The sequence below is a fragment of the Hoplias malabaricus genome, chromosome 5 (genome assembly GCF_029633855.1).
Source record: "Hoplias malabaricus isolate fHopMal1 chromosome 5, fHopMal1.hap1, whole genome shotgun sequence".
NCBI lineage: Eukaryota > Metazoa > Chordata > Actinopteri > Characiformes > Erythrinidae > Hoplias > Hoplias malabaricus.
In genome coordinates, this window is record NC_089804.1 from 25891795 (window position 1) to 25914522 (window position 22728).

The 22728-nt window shown below is 43.3% G+C and overlaps 1 protein-coding gene across 6 annotated transcripts in view; it reads right to left on the bottom strand.

Moving 5' to 3' along the window:
* The window catches only part of cdk18 (cyclin dependent kinase 18), a 53201-nt gene that overhangs the window by 14206 nt on the left and 16267 nt on the right, over nucleotides 1-22728 (bottom strand). For 5 of the 6 annotated variants that reach the window (XR_010802609.1, XM_066670677.1, XM_066670680.1 and 2 more), the window contains exons 2-5: nucleotides 16554-16691; nucleotides 4196-4329; nucleotides 2085-2210; nucleotides 561-617 (exon numbers count right to left, since the gene is read on the bottom strand). Coding sequence is in view for 5 of the 6 variants with exons in the window: in XM_066670677.1 (XP_066526774.1) it covers nucleotides 561-617; nucleotides 2085-2210; nucleotides 4196-4329; nucleotides 16554-16671 (435 nt within the window). In the remaining variant the exon portion in view is untranslated. Of the gene's footprint in view, nucleotides 1-560; nucleotides 618-2084; nucleotides 2211-4195; nucleotides 4330-16553; nucleotides 16692-22728 lie in introns of those variants that run through there. The other variant, XM_066670682.1, reaches the window with a different exon arrangement.

Below are 22728 nucleotides of genomic sequence, written 5' to 3' on the forward strand. Positions count from 1 at the left end.
ATTTGGGTTTTCAGCTCGTGACCCCTGCCCAACCGCGAGCCTGCTTTGCCAAAAGCGAGAGCACACAAGGTTTCATTAAAAAATAAACGTATAATACATTAAAGCCTTTACTCCGATTTGGTATTCACTTTGGTGTGCTTCAGCTTGTTATCAGCTGTATGAGGCTGTCCATGTCTGATTTTACAGACAATCCTCTTTTTTAGTAAAGCAACCATGAACGAGGGTATTCCTCCAGGCTGTGCGCAGGACATTATTTTCCATGCTTCATAGTGTATGTTTTCATGCAGTTAATGGAAAATTGACAGATTCCGTGTAGCACGCACTCTGAGAATATCAGAGACTGACGAGCGTTCGTTGGTGCCAGTGCTTCGTATTAAGTCAAGGCAGAGTCGGTACACAACAATAATAACATTACTGTTTCGCTGCTTTGCTGTAATCAAGTTTGTGTGGATTGGTTTAGTACACGAACATGTCGTGTCTATAAACAAAATGTGATTGCTTTGCTTTAGCGAACCCTAAAAACGAAAACGGTTCACTCACTAGTAACCTCTTGGACTTACCTCTCCAAGTTTGCCTAATTTCACATAGGTCTCCAGTTTCCCGAAACCGATGTCAGACTGAAAGAGACAAACACACACATTGGTGTACTTTATATATTACATTATTGCTTGATTACTAATGGTGCTTTTCCATTTCATGACCTACTACCTATTCTACTCAACTGTGCTCTGCCAAACAGCGGAAACGTAAAACATTGATTCGTTAGTTGTTCCTTGTTTCACCGTCCTGCTCTCGCTGGATTTATTCGTAAGCCACCAGCTGAAGGATCGTGTGAATGTCTTTAAATGATCGCAGCGTTATATTACAAGCTTCCGTCCGTTTTTTAGTCAGATAAAAACAAATGCAATCTCCACTGCAGCTTGGAGAGTTTATAAACAGCAGTTTGTGCTGGATGTCTGCATTTCCTCGTGATTGACAAGTCTCTGTGGCCAATCAGCACTGTGCATAAATTAAATGCCAGATTACTACCTACTCAGCTCACTTAGAACCACTGGCGAGCACATACTAAAACAGTACCAGGCTCCAGGGACTAAATTTGCCTAATGGAAAAGCTATATATGTTTACATTTATTTTCAATATTCCTACAACACTTCTTCTAAATGAATACAAACACTTAGAGAGGCTTCTATGCTATTATTAGCTGCTTCTTGGATGTGATACCAAAGCATAAGAACAGTTAACTACTTGAAATTATTTAACACTCTTCACCCTTGGATCTGTGGATTAATTACTTTCCTGTTTTGTAAGATACAAACAAAAAAACGAGATGTCAAATGAAACTGAAACCCTCTTCTCTCAAGTCAGGTAGTTCATGGAAGTCATAGGTAAGCGTTAGCACGCGGAGGCCCACAGACATGCTGATGTGCACATCTCTGAAATCTCAACTACACATTGTATGTGAGCTGTGCATTAAGCAAACGCTGATATTGTGTAGCCATGGTCACAAGATCCAAAGATCCTACTTTATCCAAACAGTGTGAAAAACAAAGCAGAGCAGTTGGCTGGATGTCAAAGGGAGTACTATGTTCAGTTGTTTCTGTACAAGGGATTGTGAAGACTTCTTTTTTTGTTGCTTATTTATACAGAGCTGTTCGAATGCTATGTGTTGGCTGACACAGTTGTGAACGCCTGCATCTCGACAAGAGATATTTATGTGGCTTTTCCCAGAAGTATAAACCAGCCTTTAGACCTGAAAAAGGCAACTACTTATTTTTGTGTTCGGTACTAACTTAGAAGCATGTGCTATTATATTTTACAAATCCTAAAAGTAAGTTTCTGCTCATGCGACTAGCTTCTTTTCAGAAGCCATTAACACTGTGCATTTATTTCATGCAGATTCACGTATTTCCCAATAGAAATTGAAGCAATTAAAAGCAAAAAAATAAAATACAATCTGGTTTATCATCATTCATTCATTCACAAGAATGACTGAACACACTGTTCTATCTTTGCAGTGTTTTGGGTGAATGTTTGGGTGTGAGTCTGTGTGTGTGTGTGTGTGTGTGTGTGGCAAGCAACTGACCAGCGAGGCTCGTCTAGACATGCGGCTGAGTGGTTTGCACGGCTGCGGGCTCTCCATCTGCAGCTTCTTCAAAAACTCTGGTGGCAGGCGGATGTCCATGGGCAGAGACATTCGCTTGCTAACATCCTAGACAGAAAAATACACACACAGAGTTAAACATGCAGCAAAGGCATCAGGCATTCAGTACAGAATGTCAAGGTGAATTTGACAGCTTTGAACAGAGGAATATGAAGATAAAAAGACATAGACTCTGACATATATGTTGCAATTTATGGTTAAACTATGTCCTTCGCTGCTGTGCTCGTCCTTCCACGCTGAACTTGAAGAAGCAAAGACGAATCTGTCACATTTTCAAGGGCATGACGAAGTGTGGAAAATGACTTGAATGAGAATTCTTCAGTAATATCTTCAAACACTGACAGCGAAATCACGCTGTGAAAAATGGACTCATAAGCATATAAGATTGAAGAACTAATTCGTTTGCTGGGAGTAGAGTGGTCCACAATCCAAGGATTTATGCCCTTCTGTCCCCTAAGGAGGTTTATGTGCTAGCACAATAAAACTGTCTAGCAATTTAAAGGAAAGCAAGGCTTCTTCCACTCATTCCTTCTCCAGCCCTTTTTCAGCCCGGCCTCTGGGGCCGAAATAAGGGTGCACGGTGCAGATAAAAGGTTCGAGAGAGCAGAAAGGAACCCAATGGATTTGAAAATGGAGAGGGCATTCACTCCAATTTCCCTCCTTGAGATACATGGCTGCCGAACACAAGGGCTGACAGCGGGGCTTGGGAGGACTTTGAATGTGAAGTCTCCACTGCGATATGGGGCTCGACTTAAAAATAACCCGTCGACTGCATTTACCCAAAGCCTCCATCTTTTCGCCAGGCCTCTGGCAGAAGTGACACAGAGGAGAGGGCCCTAATGCGAGGCCAGTATTTGTCCTTCACACACAATCAGGGCTTGGGGGACAGGCGAGTAATGGTGGGTTGGAAGAGAGAGGGGAAGACGAGGAGGAGGAGGAGGAGGAAGATGATGATGATGATGGTGGATGCTGCTGCTGAGGGAGCCTTTGATTAATCTGTTATTCCCCCTCAGGGGTCTATTTTGTGGGAGGTTGTTTGGGTTTGTTTGTTTTCAGCAAGATGAAAGTCACCTCCAGAACGATGCTGATATTTACGGCCGCTCTTGGACTATCGTTCTATCTTTCCCTTGTCACGTCCATAATGAACAACTCCGACATATGGATGTGTTTTCATAAATGCTGAATGACCTCATTCGGATGTGTTCATGGCAGTGTTGGCATTGGTGCGAGCGTTCTGTTTTCGGCCCTCCTGGTGATCTATTGTAAGCATGCTTTTAATGTAAGGGCGACAACGTACAACGTTAATATTACAGTAATATGTTTAGCTTAAAATTACATCTTCACAATCACTGTGGTGCTTCACTGACCTATCATAGGGAGAACGGAGTCTTTGTCGTTGCTACACAAGGCTCAGCACTGCAGAAACTGCACTATGTAACCTTTGAAGGAGGATAGGAAAACACTCTGCCTGTCTCTCTAGTCCCCCTTGATTTTTAGGACAGTGCTGTAAAAGTGAATTACACTCTGCAACTGTAGGGGGAGCCCAGGAGCAAAAATACCTAATCTTAACTAGTGTTTCTTCAACCCAACTGTGGCAGTGAAAACACAAAAATGAGTGAAGTAGGGTAAGTGAGTACACACACAGAGGGGTTTGGGCAGCCATCTCAGGATGGAGAACCTGAGGAGTGGTTGGGGGTTTGGTGCTTTGCTCAAGAGCAACTCAGCCATGGATATTGAAGGAGGAGACAGTGCTGTTTTTGTAGGATTAGCCTAGGATTTTTTTCTGAGGGTCAAGCAGATCTAAAAAGACCCCCTAGTCTCCCTTCTAGCATTCTATGGTTTTAGTCTGTGAATTATAAAAAATGTACATCATAACATGCTTAAAAAGCTTACATATGCTTATATGCAAAGGAACTACGCTTTAAGTGAAGTGTAAACAAGGGTTTAGCTAAAAATCTAGGAGTGATGATGATGATGCAGGACAGCTACTCCAGGGCTTGTTAAAGGAACAGTAGACAGGCAGCACTACTCACCTCCATGGAGAAGCGGCGGTGCTGGACCTTGTTGTGGTAGTGGAGCTGAGTTGGAGATGGAGCCTGATGTTCTGAGGCCAACGGACTGGGCTCTGGGTGTAAGCTGTTCAAGCCCAGGCTGTTTGGTACTATATCTGAGGAATTAAAACCAGAGTCAGTGGTCTCCTATCTCCACGTAGTTTCCGTGAGCGTTCTAAAGGGTGTTGATCTGTGTTGATAAAACTTACCACCCAGTATAATTCTAGACAGTTATATACCTGACAGTCTGAAACATTAGTGTAAGCCCCTTGCACAAGTGAACACAATTGTGGGGTCTTAATGAAATTTCCGCATGGATCAAACACCACAGCAAGGTTCTCCACCATCTAAACAGTGCCTGTTCCTTTAAATGACAATGAGCCACAGCTCAACCCACCCTCACACACACAGTATTGAGAAGCAAGGTGCAGAAGCTCTTTTTCATTTCATGCTCAATTCTCTTTCATCTCTGTACACATTTTTGCCATTTTGGTTTTACCTCATCTCTGCACTCTCACAAAATCACAGAAACCTTGCTTCACAGTTTGTAGGTTGGAAGGCTCAAATCCACTGCATTCAACAAGTGGTGTATTCACATTATGCCCCCTCAAATCAAACGACAGTGTTGTTTCCTGATCATCGTGTGAATCATTTTATTATGTGGGATAAAAAAAGAAATTTAGAGTCTCAACAGCCTAGTACAATCCCATCCAATTGGAGCAAATGACATCTCCACCCCTTTCAGATTGGCCTGCTAACTCAATAAATATGAGGTCAACTTGGCCATATGCTGGTGACGGGAGCTGCCATTAATCAAGAGAGCCACAATTATGGACTCGACGCAATTAGTCTTCACTGCAACGAGTTTCACGCATTTATGGTGTGGCTGTCTAAATACATGTCAATCCAGGGCGCCCCAATTAATACATTCGGTGTCAACAGACTGTCAACACAAATCTAATTACGCCCCTATAAACCACACCTGATGCGAACCTCCGACAGCGTGCCCGACCTCAGTGAGAGTGCCCGCCAAAGCCAGCCGTCAGCCTGGTGCTCTCGCTGGCTGGCCCATGCCTAGTCTCACTTTTTTTTTTATAGGTGAGAGTGAAAATCAAATGGCTTTTCTGCTCCATCAGTTCAATTTGGACAAGGGGGCTTGAAGGGCCTCGAGAGGCACCGTGGCGGGAGCCCTCGGTCCATTTCACAGCAGCAGAGCGGCATAATTGAGATCCAACTCATTATCGGGGCGAGGCCGGCTGCTGAATGAGAATTGGCCGCCAAGCACATCTTTTCTCATCTGCTGGGTTCATCTTCCTCTGGCCCAGGAGTAGAAATCTCTATCTAGACCATTTCGGGCGGAACGGAGCAAAAGGCCCCAGCTGTTCCAGAAGGTCATCAACGTGGATCTCACCCTGAGTTTTGTTATGGTGTGAGTGATGATCAACAACTGTTAACAGGGGCCAGTGATCCTTGTGGGTCATTTATGTAGCATAGGCTTTCCTGATATCACTAGATCATTTGAGACCTCATTAACAGACTGTGGATCATCTGATGTGGCTCTGAGATTTGCTCTAGTGCTTAATCCAAAATGGCAGTGGTGATGAAACCCGATTGGACTTTTGCTGTCTCTGGATCTGGGCAGGAATAACCCACTTTCTTTCTGTAGGACATGGGGGAAGTGGATTTTCACCCTGAGAAAACAGTTTGAATGCAGATATGAATTCTTCAAGCAACTCAACCCTCTGTTGTGCTTCAAAGCCAGTCTCATGTGATCCAGCATGACCCCCAAAGCCTCAGTCGCACAGTGTCTCCCAGGTCTGCCTAATAGCTCTGATCAAAGGTAGAGATGACCATATATATTGGGCTCAAATGGCCTCACTGAGCTAGGCCACAGCACCATGCTCTGGCTGCTGAGCGGAAAGGATGGATCGGATGCTGCTTTGATATCTTCAAAGCTGGAAGAGCAGTGAGAAATGCTCGTTTTTGACATGAGTGGGCGAGCATAAGAGAGAGAGTGGGAGATACTAGACAAATGGCAGGCAGGTCATGGGTGGGGGCTGAAATGAGCACAGTCGTGACTGACACTTTGAGAAAATCAAGGCCAGTTTGGAAAAACATGAAAACTAATAGTGTTATTAAATAGTGTTACTGTTTAATAATAATAGAAGATGACAGAGATGAGCATCTTTGCTTTAAGTAAAATATAGTCAGAAATGGAGATGAAAGTCAGTAACTTAGACTGGAGTCAGAGACTCAAAATGCAGCTCAGGTCAGACAGAACAAAGCAAGCCTGGGCTTAAAGGAAAAAGAAAAACAGTTAGAAAGATTTGGCCAAAGTAGTTTGTATAGCAGGTATTCTAGCTAGCACATTAGCCAACTTAGCTGAATGTTAGCTAGCATGTTGATGGGAATCACAGGTAGAGTCGCTACCACACAACTGCATTTAACAACCTGGGTTTAATCCTTTAGGACTCTGCCTTTGAGCTTGATGTGTTCTCCCTGTGTCTGTGTGGGTTTGCTCCCACAATCCATAAACACATTTTGGTAGGTGGGTTGGCTGTGAGAAATTGTTCACAGGTGTGAAGGTGTGAGTGATTGGGTGAGTGTATGATATTGTACTGATATTGTATTGTACTGATCTTGCACATGCTAAATTATACAAGTGTCCATTCATTCATTTTCTGGAATTTTTGTCAGGGTCCTTGTTGGGTACCTGTCAGGAACACATCAAGAACTGGACAGTCCATTGCAGAGCATCCCTCATTCACGCAGTCACACCCATTCACAGCTGACACCAATGCCACACAGCCAATCTACCTCCCAACGTGTGTTTTTGGATTGTGGTAGAAAACCAGAGCTCCTGGAGGAAACCCACACAGACACAGAGAAATCACAACTCCTCAGAGACTGTGACTTAGCGACATAGCGAGGATCAAACCCAGGACGCTGGATATGTGCGTGAGCGACACTAACTGTAGCACCACTGTGTCTAATTTTAGTTTTCCCTCTTTAGCCGACATTGTGGGTATGAAACCCTGCTTACACAGAATTTAAAACCATTAATGAAACCATATCATCATAAGAACGCGTTCAAGCGTATGACTGACAGAACGAATTCACCAGTGTGTAGTGCAGGTTACGGCATAACTCCACCAAGTGAAACTGCCATTGTTGCTTTTCTTTGTTTCTGTGGTTCTTCTTTTTCATGCCCCCCCACCTCCCCCCACCCAAACAGAAGCACAAAGGATCACTAATGCCTCTTTATTTTATTTCACTAAGAGCCTTGAAAGCATGACGAGACCCTGCCGGATGATCAAAAGGCTTCCATCGCCCCCTCTCTCCATGCTTAATATGACTAATACTCGGCCCTGCAGAGCTTTTTATTTGGGAATATTGAGGATCCCCATTAAGCAGCCAAATTGTGTGGATGATTCACCGATTCTCTCCAGCGATATTTGACGTTTCAGGTATTAAGCTGCGCCTGGCCTCTGTACACTCCAAAACTCCTTTTATTTAAGTGATTCTTCTTTATTGGAGGTTGTGAGTAATGGGATTATGACTGCACAGCTTCTCTAGCCTGTCAAACAGAGCAGCAGGCTGTGGCACATAGTGGGTCTATGAGCTTAGACGTTAGAAAGGAGGAGACAGTTCGCTGGTTCAAATATGAATGGGAACGCTCAACATGGGAAAGTCCCGCCTTTCAGTTCAAAGAACCAATCAGCTTGCTGATAATATGGCAGGCAGGAAATACTGTGGAGATGCTGTAGAGATGTGTAGCAGTGTTAATTTTGGCAGCTGATTTTGATTTAGTTTTAGTCTTAGTTTTACACATTCAATTACTGTTTTTTTAGAGATACATTTCATAACACAGTTTAAAATTATATTACCTTCTGAAACACGTTAACATCCAAAATTATGGAAGGAATATTGCCATTTATTTCTTCAAAAACATTTTTTTTACATTAAGTCCAAAGCGCTGCAGAAGGCACTTGCAAACCGAGACTTTGCAAGAGTCAACTCCAAGAAACTCATTGACCAACATGTAATAGCAGAGCGGCACGGTGGCGCAGTCACACAGCTCCAGAGACCTGGAGGTTCTGGGTTCGATTCCTGCTCTGGGTGACTGTCTGTGAGGAGTGTGGTGTGTTCTTCCTGTGACTGCGTGGGTTTCCTCCGGGTGCTCCGGTTTCCTCCCACAGTCCAAAAACAGACGTTGGTAGGTGGATTGGCGACTCAAAAGTGTCCGTACGTGAGTGTGTGAGTGAATGTGTGAGTGAGTGTGTTGCCCTGTGAAGGACTGGCGCCCCCTCCAGGGTGTATTCCTGCCTTACGCCCAATGATTCCAGGTGTACTCCGGACCCATCGCGACCCTGAACTGGATAAGCGGTTACAGATAATGAATGAATGAACATGTAATAGCAACGATTCAAGTCCCCCTTTAAGAATCGATTCTTTGAGAGTCAACTCTTCACTATTCTGCCTGCTCTCATTGCCTTGACAACAGCAAACCGATGGCGTATTTTCCTGTTTTCGTTCCCTTGTGATTTTTAGTTTTCAAATCATATTATAATTTATTTATAGTACTGTATATTTACAGTAATGTATATTTTTGTTTAAATTTTATCTAGTTTTCATTGTGAAAAATAACTTGTCAGTAAATATTTTTCATTGTAGATTTCATTACTGAGATTAACACGTGTGGAGGTAAATATGTTTTTGAAAGTTCACGCTATCTTTTAGGTGGTAGGTTTGGGGTTTATAGGTCTCTCTTCATTTAAAGAGACAGGAGCTTGGCCTTGAAAGACTGTATGTAACTTCTGAGGGGACATTGTAAAAATAGCCAGAGTGGGCAATCTATCTTCTAATTCCTAGAATAGTAGTCAATGACAGCATACCCAAGAATTGGAATTTATTACTATGCACAAATCTGCAGAATCATTGGCTGTTTATTAATCAAGTGCTGCGCAAGTTACTCTGTGTGTAGCAGCCGATATCCTATACGCCATGAGCTTAGCACCTTTTCAGGGACTTTGAATGTGATCTCAATTCAGGGAGTTGCAGCTTTGCTTGATCGGTTTGGGTATTTATTTTCACACACTGTGTCTTTCTCTCTGATCATCGCCGGCCGTTGCGGATCTCAACACGTCGCCGATGTTAAAATGCATTCTGCCATTTAATTGCCAGTTGCCATGGTGACACAGACTGTTAACAAAGGCAACAGAGGGATGAAGATAACAAGAGAGTTGTTCAATCTCTCAGGTAGCCATCTGAATCATCAATATTTATACCTCCTCCTCCCTTTCAGTACATTTGTAATTCAACCCCCCCCCCTCCCAACCAACTCTCACACACTCACATGTGTACAGCCACACACACACACACACAGTGTTTCATTCTAGCCCTTTGCACTGTTTCTCTTCATTGATCTTGCCTCCTGCACACGTGCATCTGACCTTTCAGTCTCTCCTAACCAGGCACAATGTTGTTCTTAGAGAGTCCAAACCATGGAAAGGCACTTGTTCCATAGCCTTTACATCTTAATGCGAGAGCGAGAGAGAGAGAGAACCTAGAAGGGATGCATAGCATTCGTTCTCATTAATATTCGGAGGTAGACAAGGGAGAGCTGTAGATCTGCTCTTTCTCATGCATGGCATAAAGAGGAGAGAGAGAAGGGAGGGTGGGCTTTAGCTCCTTCATTTGCCGATATGAAAAGCAGAGGCCCTATCCAGGCTCATCATTTAAATATCACAGCAGCCGCTAGCACTTTGATCTCCCTGGCGGTAATTGGGGTCATCACAGGCAAGTCATCTCTCTCTCTCTCTCTCTCTCTCTCTCTCTCTGTGATTGTCATATCTCCCTTGACTCCACATCACTGCCCCTTCCCCAATCCCTTATTTTGTTTATCTAAAGTTAATCATTGACATAAAAACAGAGTCACATACATAAAGCCCACCAGCATCCTGCAGAGAAAAAATACATACACTGAACAATCACTGGATAAGGAACGCCCTTCTATCTGCACTCATTGTCCAGTTTATCAGCTCCACTGACCATACAGCAGCACTAATGTAATTGCAGTTCTACAATTATAGACTGTAGTCCACCTGTTTCTCTGCATACTTTATGGTCAGGACCCTCACAGAGTAGGTATGTTTTGGGTGGAGGTTCTTCCACAGCGCTGCAGTGACTCTGATGTGGCGGCAATGTGTTTGTGTGGATACAACTAGCATTGGATAATTAACAAGGTCCGCTACTGCAGTTTCACTAAGAGCCTTGTCATCACTCCAATCCCACTGTCCAATGCTGGTAGACTTCCTAACTCGTGGGATTGATTAGAGCATTTTTTACCAAGTGCAGGTGAACATCTGTGCCAGAATCAGGCACACACTGCACTTGGTGGGGTGTCCACAAATTGTTGACCATATAATTTACACTGGGTATATGTTTTCCAGTCAATATAGCCATAAGCACCATGCTTCTAACTGACCACCACTGAAGCAGAGTTAGTAATGATTGGAATGGCAAAAGCTGATCACAGATCAGGGGTCTTCCTCCAAGAAATGTAATGGGCATGACCCAGTGCGTAAAATATCTTGCTGTAAGAAGTGAAACACCTTGGTGGAGGCAGTCGACAGCCAGCTCAGGAAAAGGACAATCCAATAACTGGGCCACAGAGAGTCAATTCTTTCCTTTTTTTTTTTTTTTTTTTTTTTTCTTTCAATACGTCTTGGCCCCGAGATAAAAGAGGAGCCAGGGGAGACAGACGTGCTGAAAATTGATGGGACTACATTTATGAGTCATAAATGCGGAGCTAATATTGGTGCTTTAAAAAGTGAACTCAGACAAGTAGCAAAACGGCACGGCTGAAAAAAAACAAAACAAAAAACTAAATAAAAAACACTGTATAAAAACTTAGTAAAATTGCGTATGAACACTGTGTTTATGATATAACCCACATCTTTTTTTAAATGCCATGGCATGATTCTACAGGCTCGTGCATGTTTCTTCATCACACACAAAATTTTGACTTCAGTATCAGATTTCATAAGGTTTTATTCACCTTATTCCACCACGCCCTCAACTCTCTGTTTCTCACACCTTTGTGTTAAGTTTCATACCTCAGTAAAGTGCAGATACATGCATGTAGATTACAGTCTGTGTTTTGTGTGATTTATATGAGAAAGAGTGGAATAACTGCTGTACGTAAGGTGGAAGGTCTGTGAAGTGTGTGTTTTATAAAAAGAGAGGAATATAAGGTGGTATTAAAGGTGTAATATCTTTAAACAAAGAAATGTAGTAATGAGACAAATTTTCCTAAAGACAAACTCAGCCTCTAACAGCCGCCTTTTTAAAGTGGAACAGAAAATTCAAATGGATGACTGTCAAACAACCCCAATATTAGTTCTTAAACTGACCCATTTAAAGGTAGAAATAAACATTTGAATACGAAAATTGAGAATAAGAAGCAAACATTAGCCTCCTAAAATGACATTTAAGGTGGAAATATCGATAATTATTAACACATTTAACACTAGAAGTGCAGAGAGCCGGGTTTTTATGTGAGCGCTGTGGCTGAATGACTTTGCACACAGTGGTCAAACCTGTGGCTGTTTGTGCTTCTGTCTCAGTGGGTCAGATCAGCGTGATGTTTCTAGTGTTCAGGTGGAAATGAAAATTAAAAACTGAAGTTGGTAAATAAGCCAATAAAGCAGTACCTCCAGTGTAAAAATTTTTGCCTCACTGTGTCTTCTCTGGGCGGCACGGTGGTGCAGCAGGTAGTGTCGCAGTCACACAGCTCCAGGGACATGGAGGTTGTGGGTTCGATTCTGGTTTCCTCCCACAGTCCAAAAAACACACGTTGGTAGGTGGATTGGCGACTCAAAAGTGTCCGTAGGTGTAAGTGTGTGAGTGAATGTGTGAGTGTGTGTTGCCCTGTGAAGGACTGGCACCCACTCCAGGGTGTATTCCTGCCTTGTGCCCAATGATTCCAGGTAGGCTCTGGACCCAACGTGACCCTGAATTGGATAAGCGGTTATAGATAATGAATGAATGTGTCCTCTCTCTCCTGGGTTTTCTCTGAATTGGAGCACGTTACTGCAGCGTCCTGTCCGTTTATCACTCAAAAAATGTTTATGTTGGTGTGTTTATTATCACCGTGGTTGTAATCGATATCAGGGGATCTGTTGCATCACTAGAAATGCTACCACAATGAACACAAAGGTGAAAAACACATAAAAACATTGTAAACATTGCACTATATTAAGATTCATATGTATTTGGACTGGAGCACCTGGAGGAAACCCACTAAGACACAGACAGTGACCTGTGGTGGGGATTAAATGTAGCTGGACCTTGAAGCTGTGTGGTAGCGACGCAACCAGCATGGGATGTGTTCTCCCCCAGGTGTGTGGTGGTCCTCCATTCATTCCACAGTCCAAAAACTTGTGTTGGCCACTGTGTGAAATGAGCATGTGAGTGGCTGGGTTGTCGTGTCATGCCCAGAGTGTGTTCCTGCTCTGTGCTCAATGATTGCAGGTAGGCTCTGGACCCACCGGGACCCTGATCAGGATGAAACGGTTACAGATAAAGAATGTGTTGCTTTATATCCACAGGTTGTATTCCTCAAACCTGAAATCCAAATAATGGAAGATCCATTTTTGTGATATTCTTCCACAGCTTTAAATCTCTACATGAGCAAATAACAAAAAGCAATAAAGAGTTCTGAGACAAAGGTCTCCAAGAACTAAAAGAATAAACATATACGACGCATTCTTTGAAGCTGTGCAAATGGTGGCTGTCGTGTGAGAACAGAACGAGATGAAAGAGAAGGCCATGTAGAAAGAGGACCATTGTGGGCTCTTCATTGCCTCCGGGTTTGTATGTGTTTGTACCCTGTTTCTTTCTAGTCATGGGATTTGGACTTGCTCTCAGCATGGGACACTTACCGTCATTTATCTAAGGGCAAAGAGACAAACCCGGCCTATATGTCCAATCTAAATTTTTCATCCTCGTGTCTCTACAGACGTTAATCCACTTCCGCTAGCTCGGGTAATACGGTTTGAGCCTCTTGTTAGCAGAGCTAGCCTTTGATGTTGTGTGGGTGGTACATGCAGGTTTCATATTGCAGGCTGAAAGCCCTTCAATGGAGACTTAAGCCATGCAGTGAACCAGAGGCCGCTGAATGACTTTGATGTTGGAGAGAGTACAAGGCAGAGGAAGGAATCCCTGGAGAGGGGAACTGTGATCTGAAATGTGCCCTTCCCCCGTCATCGGGCCCATGCTTACAGAAGAAACCATTATATACACATAATATTAGGAAGTCCCGCCGGCACGGAGCAAAGTGATAATTAGTCTTTGCGGTGCTACAGGTTACGTGCACGCCCCCACAGAGTAATCCTGCATCGATTTGGGCCGTCTCACTGGGAATGGTCTTGTCAGATCCAGGGCTAAGTTGATGAGCTGAGTGTCTTGATGGTTCCGCCCTCTGGGCCGTAATTGATTAGGTAGGTAGTTAAGCTATCAATGTTCCTTAACTTGAATCTATTAGCGCAAGCTAAACATATACTTCAGTCCTGAGTTAGATTCCCAGATGAGTATCCCCTATGCATGTCGCCACATTGTGTTCAGTCTGCTTTAATGGAGTTGTTGCTAGTAATCTATTTAATGTATTTATTAGTATTTGTCAGTTTTATTCTGCGATAGAGTCATTTGCATTCATATCTGTGTCTGGTGCTGCACAAATGTGAACCATCTTTCACTGGAAACGCAAGCACATTTCATTCACGCCTGGCCGGAAGCCGTGATAGCGCTACACAACAGCTGGTAATTACTGCAATGGGAAAGAGGGACATACAAAATGATGGTGCTCTTGCCGTATTTTCTCATACAGAAATTAAGGCACTGGGGAGTTGGTCATTCGGCCTTAATATACTTTAAAAAACAACCTCATAACTTTTTTGCGTGCGCGCATTTTGCAAATGTATTTATTTCTTTGTGGACATTCCCTCCCTGTCACAAAGTAAGAGCCATTTCGAAGACATTACCATTAAATGTGTCTTGCATCTTTCAGGGGATCAGAAAACACTTGCTAACAAAGTAATGGGCTACAACATTTGCATGATTGCTCAATCATGAGTTTTGCACTACGGGGAATTGCTATGTTGCGACATGAATTGGCAATGCATCGCCAATATAATGAGAATTAAAGCAGACATTCAGACAAGCAGACAAATACAAAACATCGGTCCCTAAAGTGAGTCTTGGCTTTACCCAAACCCAATGCGGTGCTAACCCTGCAGTAATTGAGTTCTGATAATCTACGGTCTTGGCAAACAAATTGAACTGATACATTTTAACTCAGGTCACTTTACGGCATTCCGCCTTCTCCCTGACCCAGTCATCACCGACTTTTCCTTCTTCATGCCTGGCTTGGACCTTAATTTTCTGCTTGTGGGTTGGGGAGAATATTAATATGGAGAAGACGCTCCTGTAGCAGCCCTCCCTCTCCTTCCCATGCTTCCATTTCCACCGCCCAGACCCCATCCTCCTCCAGCTGTCTCCATCAGTGTCTGCCTCTCTGGGGGGAGTTGAGGCAGGAGCGTGCCACCTCCAGCAGCCAATCGGAGTGGCGCTTCATCATTTGGGGGAATCGCCCTGTAGAAACAGCTGCCGCTGGCTGACAGCTGAGGAATCTGAACGCTCCCCAAACAAATGTTCCGTTCACATCCCGCGCCCAGACCCAAATCCCACTCCAATTCCAAACCAGGGCTCGGAGAATTGGGGAGAGTTACGTTGCTTGCTACTGCTTCTCAGACTGATTTATACATCTCAAAGTTCTTGGGCCATGTGATATAGCTCACTCTTTTCTTTCACCGTGTTAGCAAACACTGACTGCACAACAAGTCCAATGGGTAATGTAATATGATACAGATGGATTACAAATGGTCGCAGTCAGAAATTAAACCACACGTCTCTGTTGCTGTCACTGTGTTTTCAATGAAATCTGAAAAATGTTTAAGGTGATGTTCATGATTTTAATCTAAAGCACTTTTTAAAAAATAAAATGTAGAGAATATTTCCTCACGTTTTGCTAGCCCTCCGGTCTGTTTGTTCCCCTGGAAAAAGGCCTGGTGTTTGCACGGTAAATGAGAAACAAACTAAGTGTCTCGATCTAAACCGCCTCAGGCTTTTTCTCTGTGCATCGCTGGCTGAGAAATGGCATAGAAGAGTTTGGATGGAAGAGAGATCTCAGAACTTTAAAATGCATTAAAAGACATGAATACGTTGCTCTATTACTGCTCCATGGGTGGGTAACACTGACTTATTTTTGCTGTTTCAGATGTATTACTTAACTTGAGGTGGAAGTGACTCCAAATGTGAGAGACCAGTCACTTTCCATAAGTGTAAACCCATACTGTGCTACAGATTACCAAAGACATGGTAGAAAAAATGGAGCAGACAATTCAACTTCAAGTACAAACAAGGTAGAGTGAGCTTCTTAAACATGCATAATTTGTTCTACAGTGACAATATCGTAATGTAGGCAAGACTTAGGATTGGCTTTTTAAATCAGGCAAGACCACAGGTATTAAAAACAATTGAAAATCATTGATCCCAGCCTTACACTAGGTGCTGTCTATCCTTAACAATCATTTTATTTAATGCTGACTGACTAAATTAAAGTGGATGGCAGAAGCAGATGGCACCGAGAGACTTCACTATTTCCTCTGCATTAATAATGCAGCCGCCGAGCCAGTAGACCTTGCCTCTGAGTTTGACAGAGGGAAGATTTGGTGAGAGGAGGCAGCCAGCATCTTGCTTCGGGAGGGTCAAGCATTTGTACCCTCATCATTTTCTGCAGAACTGTTCTGACCCTTTGTGTCTTCTGAGACGGGCCAAAATGCCAGCTCAGCATGAGGTCCTCCTCTGCTGTACTTACCCAGCTCTCTAAAATATTACTAAACTTGCTTAAGCCCACTTCCTCTGATCTCGCCTCATTACAAATAGAGCGAGAACAGTGTTTTCTAACCCCAAATGACCAACAGTGTAAGCCCATGGCCTACATAAATTATTACGTATTAAATTCAGAGACCTTTTTAACTAGAAAGGATCAGAGCAGTGGCTGCGAACTCTGGGCCTGGGCCGTAAATATATGGGCTGTTAGCGATATTAGATATTAGAATTAGGATTTCTGGAGGTCTTTATAGTCCCATTGTGAGAAATGGCATGCTGTGCAAAAAGAGAAAAAGCAGTTTCGACACTAGGATTAAGTTACCAAATTTGTAACTTGGCTAAATCTGTTGGGAGAAAAACAGGATATTAGTTTAGTTAGTGCTCTTACCCTCATTCCGTTGAATATTCAGCTGGTTTATCTGCTCCGTGAACTCATTCTCCTCTATCGTCTCTGTTCTTGGCACAGATAGCGAGAAGCGGCGCTTGAAGTTCTTCATTTTGTTCATTTCGTCAAACCCCAAAGTTCCTGAGGAGACAAGAGTAGGAGACTTGCCTTGAGTGACACACCCCAAGTAGGCCTCTTGTGTTTCTAGCATCAATGAAGGCTTAATATAAACACTGCATTTGTTGTGTCTACGCTTCTCTGCCTGCTGTCCTTTCTGGCAAATTCTCTGTAAATTTAACTGGAGAGAACTAGCCGGGAACTAGCATGGAGAGGCAGTTTGACACTTTCATTACTACTGTCATGAGCTGCTTCCAAAAGGGAGTCAAAGCTTGGCATTGGTTAAAGTAGTATTAGTCATGAAATAAGGCTGGCTATCTATGGCCATACAATAGCACAGGGCTAAAGGGAGGTCAGACAGTCTTTCTACCTCTGCTTCAGAGAGGCGGATAGAAAAGACAAATAAAGAATCTCTCCATGTTCCACCTCTTTCTTTCTTTCTTTCTTTCTCTCCTCCAGAGCACCAAGTTGCTGAGCAGCGGAGGCCGATTTGCTTGGTTGCTAGGGGTCTCTATACTGTCTGTTTAATTCTGAGCACGAGTCAGGCTGTCTGCTTAAGTAATTATTCTGAAATCAGACCAGGAAGCTGCGGCAATGCCCTTTATTGCCAATTAGTGTCACATAACTGCGGTAAAGTATGTGGCACAACTCTTGCTTCAAATTACTTTGCTTCCTCCAATTACTCTCCGAAAGGACTAAAGCACAACAATGCAATATTATCTGCATCCCTCTCTTTCTGTCTCTTGCAATGTCTCCATCTGTCTCTTAACCTAGCTGCACTATAGTTCCAGCTGTATATGAATGCCCCTTTTTTCAAATATGAGAAACACTGAACAGAAAATTGTACAGAAATAACAGAACGTACGAATAATATTACTTTCAGTGGGGGGTGACTGTGTCAGTGTCCTGGGTTTGGGGGTCTCCTCTCAACCACAATCCAAAACATATGCTGAAAGGTACATTGACTGGATTGAAAGGTGTCCATAAATAGAGATTGTAAGAGACTGGCTGAGTGTGTGATGTCCTGCAATGGGCTGTTTGTCATTCCAGGATGTGTTCCTGCCTCATACCCAATGATTCAGCACAACGACCAGGATATGAATGTTCAGTATATTATTAATAGAATAAAACAGTGTCTTTGTCACAGATTTGAGTTGTAGATTTTATATATCCTATTCCCAGTGTGAATTCTTGATAGCTCCACGCCCTTTCAGACCCATGTAATTGAGTCATCCTCTCACAGTAGAAGCCTAGACAGAAACACATTTGGATTCTTTTGGATCTGAAGCAAGAGTTTGATGATTGATCTTCTCTTGTCTCTGCTTATCTGGTGGCAACAGTTGTGATAGTCCCCCAGGTCTTACATGTTAGGATTCTCATATCTCTGAGAACTTAATAACTTGCATTTATTGACCATTTTTATGGAAATAAAAGTCATTAAATAAACAAAGGCTGGTTCTGTGTTTTTCAAAATCTATTTAACTTATATAAGAGCCTACAACCTTCTATGGATTTTCCTTTTTTCTCTGAGAAAGCTTGGCACACAGTCTACTTTAGTACTTTAAGTCTGACAGCAATGAATATCCCATCCCACCCACAAGTCTCATCCCACTTGTCAGTGCACATGTGTCATTACGTGCGAACTCTACTGGGGCTCCCTAAAGTCGTAGGAGTGTTGAAAGCACATTGGCTGCATCAGAAGAAAAAGACAGAACCTTATGCTTCCAATTTCTGACAGACCAAGCCTGGCACGCTGTATACGACTGTCCAATGTCATGTCGCTTCATACTGATCATGAAACAGTTCCAATATCATGTCTCATATTTTTATGACTTTACTAAGGCTGAAGTGGTGACTTGCTTGTGGCCAGAGATGATGGACATCCTTTGAGCGAATTGCAGCTTGTGGAGGTTTAAGTTGGAGTCTCATTTGCGCGGCTGCCCTTGCTTCATTTGGCATTTGCATTTGTCGCCTGCAAAAGCCTTCAATTATGGCAGGATCACGGCAGCCCAAAATAGAAACAAGGCACATATCTACATCTAGCATTATGAGCGCCTTCAGACAGGTTCGAGGCAACGGAGGCAAAGTGACTCAGCGAGCACACCAAGCGTGGCGCCTTGAGGGAGATGACTTCTCAGTGATGGGGGATCTATTAATAAGGCTTGCTGTGAGCGCAGTGGACTGGTGGCATATGGAGGATGACTGAGTGTGTTCACGGAGTGGGATGCCTTGATTCCAGACAACCGGAGAGGCTGGGCTCCAGAGACTGAGCATTAGCTGAATAAGATATGGCAAAGCCAGCAAATCCTAAAAAGTAATCCAAGAATAACTTGTGCAGGAAGCATGAGAGATCTTCTTACACCAGACCATGTGTCGTTTTTAGTTTGCCTTTCAAATCCAAGTACGGTGGTGTTTGGGAGAATGCTCTGAATGAATGAATGAATGAATGAATGAATGGTGAGGACATTACTGCCTCTTTTCTGCAGTAGACTAACAGGATTTGCCAAGAGGGGAACACTGCAATTCTCTGGGTGATAACATCTAGGTTCTACCTCGCCTTCTTTGTACATATTGATCATAATCTCTTAAGCAAGTGAAATGTATGGACTGCTATTTCTGCTGCTGCATAGAGAGTTCTACTGCCTGCTCTCTTATTCAGCACTTAATGGAGGGATATAGAGAACGATATGGACATGGGCCCAGTGCTCTTATCAACATTAAGATACATGACTTGTCCATTTCCATTTGCACTTGACCACTTTTCACCAAGTGGCCTAAAAAAAAGCCCATTAACCAATGGCGAGTGAATGTGGAAACCATGATTCACAGCTGCATCTGAGCATTCACTTGGCATTGGCTCAGCCTCGGGAACAATGATAGCAAAGAGATGAAAAGAAAATTTGCTGAGCGTACCAGAATCCCCCATTTGTATTCAGCGTCTGACTGTGTTCTTTCTCTCAGGGTGGATGTTTATGAGGACTGCCAAAGCAATAAAAGACTAAATCAATTGTGATTCTTGCTGTATCTCTTGCTAAATCTCATCTTCGCCTCACACTATAGCGTCCATAGGAGCTTCTCTTTCATTTCCTTATAGATGCAGTGTTCACAGAGTTGCGTTTTAGAGCACTGTACAGTAATCGGGTTTGTCTGCTTTGGACATGCTAGCCTCGAACATGGCAACTATCAGTAAGTAATGAAATGCTAAATTTAGAGCTCTCCTGTTGGCATAGCATAAACATTGGTCTGCGATAATGAGGTACTGACCTACAAATGTGGCAATAGAGAGAGAGAGAGTGAGAGACAGGAGACAGAGGAAAGTCCTCTGGGTCTAAACACAGCTGTGCTTTTTATTCCCTGGCACTAAAAGGGCCCCTGCTGCTGCCTACCTATTTCCATTTTCTCTAGCTAGCGGCTCAGATCAAAGATCAGGCTAATGTGGCCGAAGATGCAGAAAGGTATTAGGGAGCGTTTAATTTCTAGGTGTGCGCTTGTCAACAGGAAACAAGACCTGAAAAAAAAAATAAAAATCTTATCCCTCTCATGCAAGGTGAGGGCCTGGATTTGATCCGTCTTTTTTTTTTTCCTTCCAAAAGCGGATTAATTGCTCATTGCCAGGAACGCATTCCAAATCAGGATGCGCCCCATTTGTCTTGTTTACTGACTACAGATCCGGCTCAGCATGGAGCAAAGAGCATACTGGGGTATTGTTCCACCAGCCAAAGGGCTAACATCCATGTGCGGAGGCAAAAAGAAACCCCGCAACACAGGGCAAAGACTTTCTGGCTCTGCTGCAAGCCAAGAAAGCTCGTCCATGACAAAAGAAGAAGAAAAAAAAACAAAACTAAAGTCATACTAGTGCTGTTCACTTCAGAAGCTGTAGGCGCAACACGCAGCGGGATGCGGCCTCCTTGATTGGTAACATGACACGGCGCATGAAAAGGAGAAAGCAAAATAATGAGATGATTCTGATCTCACTGACAGTGTCTGGCTGCCTCCTTCTCCCCACCCCACACCCCGTATATCTGGCTTACTGTTATCAAATGGCATCTGCTCTCCTTCTGCTGCCAGTCCAGCTTGGCCCAGGGCTGCAGCAGGGAAAACCCACAGATTGGCACCGGGAAGCCCTTGATGGTGCAACAGTGATGTCTCAAGCTGCTTTTCCATGCAGGCATCTCAGAGTCGTTTGTGTTTTCCCTTCTTTCTTCACCTCTCCTCCCACTCTGTGTTCATTAAAGTTTCGGACAAATGTGTAGTAGAAATTTTGTACAGCTCCGCTCATTAAATCCTTCTCTCTCAGGCGCAAGAGCGAGCAGATTGTGTCTGATGTCTGTTTGACCCCCTTCACCCCAGCATGGCTTATAAACAGTTCTGCTGCCTCTCTGGAAAAAATCCTCGCTCCCGACCATGGTAGGGATTGCTGGCACAAGGCGGCCATTGTTCAAACACTGGGGAGGGAGCATGAGATGATAAGAATTTGACCACATTAATATCATGTCACTCAGGCATCACGACTCAGGCGTACCGCTCGTGTTTGGACGCCCTTTAGGACGTCTAATTACGGGAGCCATCCCTGTCACAAAAAGACTTTTGAATAGCTCCATTTGGCTCGGTTGATGCCACCGCTTGAGCCTTTTCAAGAGATTTCACCACGGAGAGTATTATATGGACAGATGTCCTCTGAAGCTGGAGGCTACAAGTCCATTTGGCACGGAATTAGGTACAGCTATGACATTTGCTGACCACCAAACATGGCTGCGATCTCCAGCAGGGCGGCCCCAGCATCCTGCGGGGAATGTGTATACAACTCTACCCCACACTCCCTTCCATTTCCAGTTTTATTGATACTCTGAGATCCAGGGGCTCAGTTAATTCAGGGCAGCAGTTGCTCAAGTGCTAGTTTTTGTCTGAGCACGCCAGCATGCAGACTGCAGCAGAGAGACCCCTGAAGTGAAACAGTGTGATGTGCTGTTGTTTGTCTACTGCAAAAAAAAAAAAAAAATGATCCCAGAGTCTGAGTCATGATAGCTGACCTAAAGAATATAACACCACACTTGGGGAAATACTAGACCTGAAGAAAACTGATCATCCATTCTAGCTCATTGCTTACTGGGGCACTACACCCAAAGGTTTATCAAGCAGTTTTTCTGAAATCAAGGGATTAATAGGGAGTTTGTTCATACTTTGTTGCAGTAACAGTTTCTACACTCCAAGAAGTCAAGACGTTGGAACATTTCTGTGAGGATTTGATGGCTTTCAGCCATGAGAATAGCAGTGATACTGATACTGATGTTTAATGATTAGTTTTGGATGCCACTCCAACACATGGTGATCCAATCTGATAGAACTTCAGCCGCACTGCTGTGTCTGATCCACTCCTACCAGTGCAACAGAGAGTGACACGATCCTTCAGCTCTGCGGTGGTCCTGACCATCGAAGAAACCGGGTGAAAAGGTGCTAACAATATATGCAGGGTACTAAATGGACTGCAGTCTGTAATTGTACAATAACAAAAACAAAATGGACACTGTATAATGATGTAGAAACAATGTCATTTTAAAATTATGGCTGACTGATGTATATATAAACTATATATAATATAAACATTAAACAATAAGTTGCTTGCTTATGGGGAAAAGAGTGAATTTAGACATTTTTTCACCTACCTTTGCAAATTTGTTCTTTAAATAAATGTGTAAAATAATTCAAATTCAAAATCTAAGCGAAGGTCGCCATGCCCAGAGCCTTGAAAAAATGGAACTGTGTTTTCTGAAACATTGGACCTGTGAGATGACTTTGAATGCTATTTAATGCCCAGAACTAATCATACAACATCAGTACCTGACCTCACTTTTCACATCTGCTTTGATGGTTGACTGCCATCCAATCCTCACCAAAAATGTTTCAACATCTAGTGTTCCCAGATAATTCCCAGATAAACAGACGCTGATACTGATAGAACAAGGGAAAACTCTTTAGAAATACCTTTCATTTCTGAAGAACTCCTGAAGGAGCAGGTTTCCAGGACCTTTTGCTCATATACTGTAGTTTTACGTGAAGCCAA